This window comes from Panthera onca, chromosome D1 (genome assembly GCF_046562875.1).
Source record: "Panthera onca isolate mPanOnc1 chromosome D1, mPanOnc1 haplotype 2, whole genome shotgun sequence".
In the NCBI taxonomy this organism is placed as follows: Eukaryota; Metazoa; Chordata; class Mammalia; order Carnivora; family Felidae; genus Panthera; species Panthera onca.
Genome location: NC_138348.1, coordinates 93,750,592 through 93,760,616, shown reverse-complemented (window position 1 = coordinate 93,760,616; position 10,025 = coordinate 93,750,592). Strand labels below are relative to the sequence as shown.

Here is a 10,025-nt window from a genome sequence, read left to right as displayed (position 1 = left end):
TGAAATGAAATCCACCAGGGAAAAGGTGAATCAAGATAGCATGGCTAAAGGACCGAAGAGCAAAGTAGATTAGAATTCAAGGGCCTAGGCTCGAGTCTGGCAAGGGGTACATGTGTCGCCGTGAGCAACCTACAAATATTTATGAGTCCCCAGTGTGTAACGCAACACATGAAGGGCTAGATTAAATTATTTCTTAGGCTTATTCAAGAGTAGCCATCTACGACTGTGGAAACTATTTTCATAAAACAAATAATGATTAGAATAGTTAGGGTAGAGTAAGGAGTAGAGGGAATAATTATACTTGAGAACAAGTTAAATTTTTCCCTCTAAGTAAAGGAGAACGAGCATTGGCATTTGTTTCCCTCATTGAAAAGAAAAAGAAACACTCTGGCAAACAAAGCTTTGGATCTCCTTTCTCAATCATTTTCACACGAAGAATTTTCTGCCTAAGGTCTTCTTCAGGGCAACTTTGACATCCTTGTTCCTCAGACTATAGATTAATGGGTTGAACATGGGCACCACAGCAGTATAGAATATGGAGGACACTTTCCCCTGGTCAAGGGGTAAAATAGAAGGTGGTTTGAGGTACATAAAAGCTCCTGATCCAAAGAAAAGAGATACCACAATTATATGGGAACTGCAGGTACTGAAGGCTTTGGATCTGCCTTCAGTAGAACTAATATGGAGAATACTAGAAAGAATGAAACCATAGGAGATAAAAATAGTCACAATGGGCACCCCAATGCCAATGGTCACAACAATGAAGACCACCAGCAAATTTATGTAAGAGCTGTTGCAGGAGAGCTCAAGGAGGGGAATGATATCGCACATATAGTGATTGACAAAGTTGTCAACACAAAAGGTTATAAACATTATGTTTCCCATATGGGCAACAGCTCCAAACACTCCCATCCCATAAACACCTAACAGAAGGAGTGAACACACCTGAGGAGACATGGTAACTGTGTATAGCAGTGGTTTACAGATGGCGACATAGCGGTCATATGCCATCGCTGACAAGATGTAGGATTCAGAAAACACAAAGAAACAGAAGAAAAAAAACTGAGTCATACACCCTGCATAGGAAATGATGTTTCTCTTTGCGACAAAACCCATTAGCATTTTAGGGGTCAGAGTCGTGGAGTAACTAACATCTATGAAGGACAAGTTGAAGAGGAAAAAGTACATGGGAATATGAAGGTGAGAATTCAGCCCAATCAGGGTTATCAGGCCCAGGTTCCCCACCACAGTGACCATGTAGAAACCTAGAAACAGGAAGAAGAGGGGCATCTGGAGTTCTGGCTCATCTGTTAAGCCTGCGAGGATAAACTCTGTCACAGAGGAGGCATTATCTGCAGCCATTCTCCTCTAGGAGAGTCTGTAAGGGAAAAAGAAGAGTCACTGAGACAAAGAGAGAGAAGCCACACACCATGGAACTTAAGGGGCTGACATGGAGAAGAAAAGAATGGGAACATTTACTGGCACCGTTCCAAATGTTGTGTGGCATTATGAGTATCCCCATTTCACAGGTGAGGACACTGGACCTAAGTGACTTGCACAAGTCCTGATGCTACTAAGTTACAGCAGGAGGTGAACTCAGGTGGTCTGGCTCCTGGGGTTTGAGCTTTTACCCACTCTGCTAGAGGACAGACCAGGGCAGGCAGGGACTCACCCTCCTCTGCTTGGAGTCACAGTGCTGTTCTCCACTGGCTCTCATCCATCTCTTTCATCGAGACTCAACTGGCCCCGATGAAAAGCAAGTGACAACTCAGAGCTCAGACCCTCTGCTTCTGCTTCTCTACTTTGAGGAGCGAAACCTCTAATTTATCTTGCTGCGCTGAAGAACTTGATCTTTGATTGTGGCTTTGCTGCAAGTCTCTTGTCCAAATTCCGGGGATGAGACAACATCCTTTCCAAATGCCCATGGATAACAAGAGACTAATCTCAGTGATGTAGTTACAGAGACTCCCTCAGGATCACTGCTCCAGAGACCCCTTCCCAAAGGAAGAAGAAATGTTTGTTTACCCCCTTGGTAATGCTTGATGTGGCTTCCAATGATCCTTTCATTCTGGTTACATCTTTTTAAGATTAAGAGCAAAGCCTTATGGGCTTGCCTCCTTGTATTGAGGACTTACTGTGTACCTAGCATTGTGTAGATCCAGCACCCTTATACTAAAACCAAGTGTCAAAAGCAATGTACAAATAATATTACCTTTTTATTCCTCACCACAACCTTACAAATTAGAACTATTACTTAATCCCTCCTCTAAAGTGAGAGGCACACACACTACGAGGTTCCAGAATCTTGACTCAAACCCTAGTCTGTCCAATTCTAAGCTTCTTAGTCTTCATCACTAAACATTCAGCCTCCCTCTAAGTGACCATGAAATCTCTGAAGCAGCATTTTTACTTAGAAGGATCTCATGGGAAGCTTTATTGATAAAAACAAGCACTTAGATACCTTGAAAGGAATGTAGAAAGTGTTAAAACCAAGAGAGGTAAAATTAGGGGAATCATACTTTAGAGAAGGATCATTATTTCCTTCACATCCAATATATACCAAGAATTATTTGCATCTTCTCCAAGCTTAAAAATAAAGAAACTTTCACTGAATTTTCTCCACCACTTGGTCATCCATCTTAAGCTTCATTATTAAAAACAAATACTGGTCAGATAACTAATAACAAGTTCTATCAAGACCTAAATGCAGAGAACAGAGTCTACAGCCAGTATGTCAGATAACGGGGAATTGGTGAAAGACTTTGAACAAGGATGGCATTGCTTTAGCACATACCAGTTGAACACTGACCCTGTCCCTGAAACTTTTGTAAGTCCTGGTGATTTCTTCAGTGGAAAAAAAAAAAAAAGCTTTCTGCCCTCATGGAGCTTTTATTCAAGTGGGAAAAGACAGAAAATACATGAAAGAGAGAGGTAAAACCTGTGAAATGAAAGGGTATATGAGCAAAAGGAATGCAAGAGGCAGGGCTAGAAAAGGCAGGCGTTGCAGATTTCAGTTTTAAATAGAATGATCTGACATTCGAGCAACTTTGAAGGAGACCTGAAAAGCATTTGCTTGGTAAGATCAGTTACTCCAATAAAACAATGGACATTCACAACTTAATGTAGCACCTTTCCAAGGCATCGCATTTTTGTCCTGAGCTTCAAACACAATATGTTAACCCCGATTACTGGATCCGATGGAGAGAATTGTGAGGGTGGTAACAGGATAGGGGGGCAAGAGTCCTTGCTGAGGGTTTAGATAATCACAAGTCACACAGTGTAGTTTATTAACTGAGACTGGTATCAAGACTAATAAAATTTTGTGTGACAACTTGCACTCTACACCCTTTTCTAGGGTGTATGGCAAACTCTATCCCAAGAGTAAATCTCTATTTGTATAAATTCAAGTGTCAGCAGATGAGTTATATTCGTGCTCAGAGTTAAGGGCCAACGTCCTCTTGGAGAAGTTACGAAATGCAAACACAAAGGCAGAAGTCCATTTTCCTCAGGCAAGTCCAACTAAAACCTCTGCACACATGCCTGAGTATGTTTGTGTGTTTGTGAGTGTGTGCACACACCTGAGTGAGAACTTGCTCGCCCCCAGCTATGACTCAGCAGGGACAGTGCCTCATCTGTCTGTTTACACTGAGAATTTTCCATGGCCCGGAACAACTCTAATGAATCCCAATCCCTGTTCTCAATCCCACTACACATATTTAAGAAATAGAAAAAGCAACTCATCAAAACATTAAAATAAGCACTACAAGCAAACTTTTCTTAAGGCCCAAGGGCAAAGAAGACCTTAGGGGTTCATTAAATGTTCACTCTCCTCTAGAAACCTTAGAGGCTTCTTGTATGCATGATGCAACACCGGGGAAAATTCTGAGATTTTTGTCACTTCAGAGGTGGTTTCCATGGGAATTTCATTTCAAATGCATCGAGATTTTATTTCAAGTGAACCAGGGCTTCTATAAAGTCATTTTCACTATTGACTTGCTCCAATACAAGCAGAAAGAAACACAGAAATAAATATTCTTGATTAAATTACTTTTGTTGCAGAACTATCTTTCCCAAAATTTGAATCTCTGTATAATGGATTTCTTGTTCTATTTATTGCTAACGCTAAAATATATGTGAGACATGGATTATAACATACCAATGTGGAAAATATGTATAATGCAGCATCTTTGCATATACACCTCATGCACATGCATTAATCCTCATAAGTCTGGTAGTCCTTCAGGCAGCACCAGAGTGGTATGGGGTCAGTAACCTTCACCCCACATAAGAGACCTACAAGAATAAACCACAATTCCAACCAAAAAAGTCAGAGAGCCTGTCCAGAGAGAAAAGATGGCAGCTGAAATATCTTCATTTGATGTGACTTTAGTTAAACTCTCAGGATGGGCATAAAATTAAATACATCTGTCAGAAGTCATATGATCTGTATTATACTTAATGTTGAATTCGTTTTTGATATGTGCATTTAGCATATTAAAATGCTAGGTAAAAGGATTCAAAAGAAATGGTTCGTGCTGTAAGGAGGGATTTATAGTCTAGTCGAGGCATCTCCTATTCTGTCTCTCTATCATGTTATTCTCCTCATGTTTCAAATTTTTCAGTGCCTACCAATTTTCTGAGGCTCTTCTTCCTTAAATGTTTGTGAGCTCACCCACAATTTCCACAACATCATCTGTATGGTTAACTCCTAAATTCTCACTTTTCTGTTAATTCCCTGTCCTGTGTATACAACCTCTCTATCAAAATGTTCCAGTATGCCACCCTGAACTCAACAAGTACAAAAATTAACACATCTTTTTTGTCCCCCAAACAGACATCTGCCCAACCTTCCCATTCCTTTATTGGAGACAAACTAGAGGGTATCCTAAGTCCTGGTTCATTTGGGTTGGTCCTAGTTTATATCTGTTGCCCCAGAAAAATTATTAGAAGCAGCTTCTTTCACCAAGAAATCTATTCCAGTTAAATGAGGAATTGTATGTGGAATCAAATCAACCTCTACGATTCCTAGCTCTTCCCCTTACTAGCTGTGTAGCCTTGGAAACCTCTTGGTTAAACTTGGTTTGACCTCTCCTGAGCTTCAAATTACTTATCTTAAAATGGGGTTAATAATCCTAAATGGTGCCATTTGCATTACTTAGGATGTAGAAGACATAAAAAACGTTGTTGTTGCTATCGTCATCATCAATCATCCAAATCTATACCCTGGCATGATAAAGATATTTTGGACTGCTCTCGTATACAGGATTAGCTAAAACTGGGAGAGACTAAAAATAGGAAGATCAGTTAAGATTTCACAAGCAATGGAGATAGTAAAGTAAAAATGGTGTCAAGAGATAAGATCATGGAAGAACAGGATTTAGTATCTCTGTGGTTTGGGAGAGAAGGAAAGAAAAGAAAGAAATACATATCAAATATGATTAAAGTTTTGAGTTCATATGACCACGAGTAAGATGGCAGAAGTAAATAAAGAGTAGGGACCATAAGGAGCTAGATTTTAGTCTAGATGATGAAATGCCAGCGGACACAACAAGCGTCCCACTAACCCCTAAGTTATGGCAGCCACCAGGGCAATTAGGACTCCCCATGCCTGTGACTAACAGACAAGACCTGGATTCACCATCCTGGCAAAAATAATTGATCCTAATCAGCAAGGGAGGTGGGGCGGGTATTGCCTTTACTCATAGGGGCAGAAAGGACCATGCGTGGAACACAGATATTCCATTTGGATGCTTCCTGATACTTCCTTGCCCCATTGTAGCTGTGAATGGATATAGGCAGCAAATCTCAGATAGGAAGGATATGATTGCCAAAGATTCAAACCCTTTCATAATGAAGGGATTCCTCTTTTTTAGATGTTTATTCATGGATCAGTATATAAGGAGGCCTAACTCATAATAGTTATTAATAAATATTTGTTGAATTCATTCTTTCCACTTAAAATATATGTGGGTTTAGTTCTCTAACACCCTCCCACTCCAATTTTTTGTCCTATCCTTTCAAATAGTTATATTATACCTCTTTATTCTCAATACTTAATGTATTGAGAACTATAGAACTGCACAAATAACTATCACTATACAAATAACCAGCCAAATACTATATTCTAATTATGTTCCCTACCTGTGCTATCTGAAATTTTTCCTGGAATAATTTCTCTATGTCCTGTATCTCTCCTTCATATTTTCATATGCTGCATAGTATCTATCAAATGCCCATCAGTATTAATTTCCAAATATTCAAACATATGTGATAATCTGTCAATTTCTTCTTTCTCTTGGAAACTTCCACCCTCTGTTTGTATCTGGAGTGATTGCTTTTTAGTCTCAATGCATGGCCATCAGCCTCAAATTCCCTTTTCTGCTTTTCTGTGTTGGATCCCCTCTTTCCTAAAAACCAGTATTGTCAGTGAGAAGTCCAGTCGCATTCTCATTTCTGTCCCTTTATATATTATGTGATTGTCTTTCCCCCCGCCTCTCTCTCTCACCCACCTCCCCACCCTGCCCCCCCTCCCCCCCACCCCCTCTCTCTGATAGCTCCTACGATCTTCACCCACAGTGTTCTTAAATTTCACAATACTATGTCTTAGTAAGTCTGTTTTCTTTCAAAGTATTCCTTTGATCTAGCAATACAAATCATCTAGTTCTGGGAAATTTTTCTCATACTCTTTATTGATAATTTTCTTCCCACCAAATTTTTTTGTTCTTTCTTTCTAGGATTATTAGTATTCAGATGTTGGAGTTACCCTCCTCTTTTCTATCTCTTTGAGCATTTTTCATACTTTTGAGAGAATTCATCACCTTTAAGTTGTACCATATCTATTTTAACATTTTCTTATTGGTCTACATAATAAAATTCACCCACTTTAAGTGTACAGTTCAATGAATTTTAATAAATATATACAGTTGCATAACCAGCACAATAAAGATATAGAATGTTTCTATCACTCCAAAAAGTTCTCTCCCACTTCTTTGAAGTCAAATTCCTGACCCCATTTCTGGGCCCAGACAACCATGAATCTGCTATCCCTAATTCCATGTAAATGTAATCATCAACTATGATGTCTTTTATATCTACTCCTTTAACTTAGAAGAATAAGTTTGAGACCCATCCATGGTGTTGCTGTATCAGTAGTCCATCCCTTTTTATTCACAAGCTTTATTCTATTGGATAGACAACACAACTTGTTTATCCATTCATTTCTTTTTTTCTTTTTAATTTACATCCCAATTAGTTAGCATATAGTGCAACGATGATTTCAGGAGTAGATTCCTTAGTGCTTCTTACCCATTTAGCCCATCCCCCCCACAACCCCTCCAGTAACCCTCTGTTTGTTCTCCATTTTTATGAGTCTCTTATGTTTTGTCCCCCTCCCTGTTTTTATATTATTTTTGTTTCCCTTCCCTTGTGTTCATCTGTTTTGTCTCTTAAAGTCCTCATATGAATGAAGTCTTATGATATTTGTCTTTCTCTGACTAATTTCACTTAGCATAGTACCCTCCAGTTCCATCCACGTAGTTACAAATGGCAAGATTTCATTCTTTTTCATTGCCGAGTAATACTCCATTGTATGTATGTATATGTATATACATGTATATGTATATACTTAGTAGTGCAGTTACTGGGTCGTAGGGTAGTTCTATTTTTAGTTTTTTGAGGAACCTCCATACCGTTTTCCAGAGTGGCTGCACCAGCTTGCATTCCCACCAACAATGCAAAAGAGATCCTCTTTTTCTGCATCCTCGCCAACATCCGTTGTTGCCTGAGTTGTTAATGTTAGCCATTCTGACAGGTGTAAGGTGGTATCTCATTGTGGTGTTGATTTGTATTTCCCTGATGAGTGTTGTTGAGCATTTTTTCATGTGTCGGTTGGCCATCTGGATGTGTTCTTTGGAGAAGTGTCTAGTCATGTCTTTTGCCCATTTCTTCACTGGATTATTTGTTTTTTGGGTGTTCAGTTTGATAAGTTTTTTATAGATTTTGGATACTAACCCTTTATCTGATATGTCGTTTGCAAATATCTTCTCCCATTCTGTCGGTTACCTTATAGTTTTGCTGATTGTTTCCTTCGCTGTGCAGAAGCTTTTTATTTTGATGAGGTCCCAGTAGTTCATTTTTGCTTTCGTTTCCCTTGCCTCCAGAGACGTGTTGAGTAAGAAGTTGCTGCAGGCAAGATCAAAGAGGTTTTTGCCTGCTTTTTCCTCCAGGATTTTGATGGCTTCCTGTCTTACATTGAGGTCTTTCATTCATTTTGAGTTTATTTTTGTGTATGGTGTAAGAAAGTGGTCCAGGTTCATTCTTCTGCATGTCGCCGTCCAGTTTTCCCAGCACCACTTGCTGAAGAGACTGTCTTTATTCCATTGGATATTCTTTCCTGCTTTGTCAAAGATTAGCTGGCCATACATTTGTGATCCATTCATTTCTTAACGGATACCTGAACTAATTCCAGTTTTTGGCTATGATAAATAAAGCTACTCTGAACATTAACATTCATTTTCTAGTATGGACATATACTTTCATTTCTCTTGAGTAATATATAGGAGTGGGAGTAAGATTACTGGGTTGTATGGGTTGTAAGAAGCTGAAAAATTACTTTCAGAACATTCCTATCATCATGGGAGGTCCACTTTGTCCAAATCCTTGCTGCTACTTAGTACTGTCAATTTTTGTAATTTCAAACTTCTAATAGGTGTGTGATTATATCTCGTTTGATTTCAATTTGCGTTTCCTTAATGAAATGTTTGTTCACTTATTTTTCCATTTTCTAGTTAAGTACGTTGTCTCATTATTGAGTTGTAAGCAAAATATATATAATTTATTTATATTATTATTCATGTGTTATATAGTCTACATACTTATAAGTCCTTTATCAGATACCTATTTTATAAATATTTTCTTCTAAAAAATTAAATAAATAAATAAATATTTTCTTCTAGTTTGTGGTTTGCATTTTTTATTTTTAACAGTCTTTTGAAGAGGAAAAGTTTTAAATATTGATAAATTCCAGTTTATGAGCTTTTTTCTTGTAGGGCTTATGCTTTATTTGTGCTGTTTACCTAACACAAAGTGAAATATTTTTATATTTTCTTCCAAATGTTTTATAGTTTTAAATTTTACATTTTGGTGTATAGCCCTTTTTTTCTTCCATTGCATATTATTAGCTGGTTAAATTTATTTTTCTTTCTTTTTTAATATAATTTATTGTCAAGTTGGCTGGCATACAATGTACAGTGTGCTCTTAGTTTGGGAATAGATTCCCGCGATTCATCACTTACATACAACACCCAGTGCTCATCCCACCAAGTGCCTTCCTCCGTGCCCTTTTTGAATTCATTTGTTATCATATGGATTTCCAATTTTCCAGTATCATATTGAGAATATTTTCTCAATTGCATTGCTTTGGTAATTTCATTGAAAATAAATAAACTATACATATATAAGTCTATTTCTAGAGCTGCTATCCATTCCATCAATTTATAGTCTGTGTTTATGTCAATACTACATTGCCTTAATTACAGAATTTTTTTTCTTTTTTTTTTAAAGATTTATTTATTTTTGAGAGAGAGAGAGAGCGCACGCGGGGAAGGGGCAAAGAGAGAGGGGGACAGAAGATCCGAAGCAGGCTCTGTGCTGACAGCAACAAGCCCCATGTGGGACTCGAATTCACAAACTGTGATATCATGACTTGGGCTGAGGCTGGACACTCAACTGAATGAGCCACCCAGTTGTTCCAATTACAGAATCTTTAATGTAAATCTTGAAACCAGTGTAAATCTTCCAAACTTTTCTTATTTCTTAATGTTGTTTTGTTTAAACCTAGGTCCTTTCCATTTCTATATAAAGTATAGAATCAATCTGTCAATTTCTGCAAAATCATTGTGGGACCTACCCAAAGTCACATAGTAAGAAATTAGCATATCAGTGCATCCTGTGGAAGTCTTTTACCTCCAGATTTCAAAGTTTATGATCTTTCTACCACTTTACCATTTCATGCATTTTTCAACTTT

The 10,025-nt window shown here is 38.1% G+C and overlaps 1 protein-coding gene across 2 annotated transcripts; it reads right to left on the bottom strand.

Moving 5' to 3' along the window:
- Nucleotides 1-426: 426 nt before the first annotated feature.
- On the bottom strand, nucleotides 427-8,538 carry LOC132677127 (olfactory receptor 8B12-like). Of its 2 annotated transcripts, XM_078433933.2 has the most exons (2): nucleotides 8,527-8,538; nucleotides 427-1,368 (listed from the first exon to the last, which is right to left on the bottom strand). In XM_078433933.2, exons 1-2 carry the CDS (start codon nucleotides 8,536-8,538, stop codon nucleotides 427-429), a joined length of 954 nt encoding a protein of 317 aa, XP_078290059.1. The 2 variants fall into 2 exon arrangements, with proteins under 2 accessions (XP_078290059.1, XP_060485002.1); XM_060629019.2 differs by lacking the exon at nucleotides 8,527-8,538 and having other exon boundaries at nucleotides 427-1,380.
- Between the last annotated feature and the right edge of the window lie 1,487 nt (nucleotides 8,539-10,025).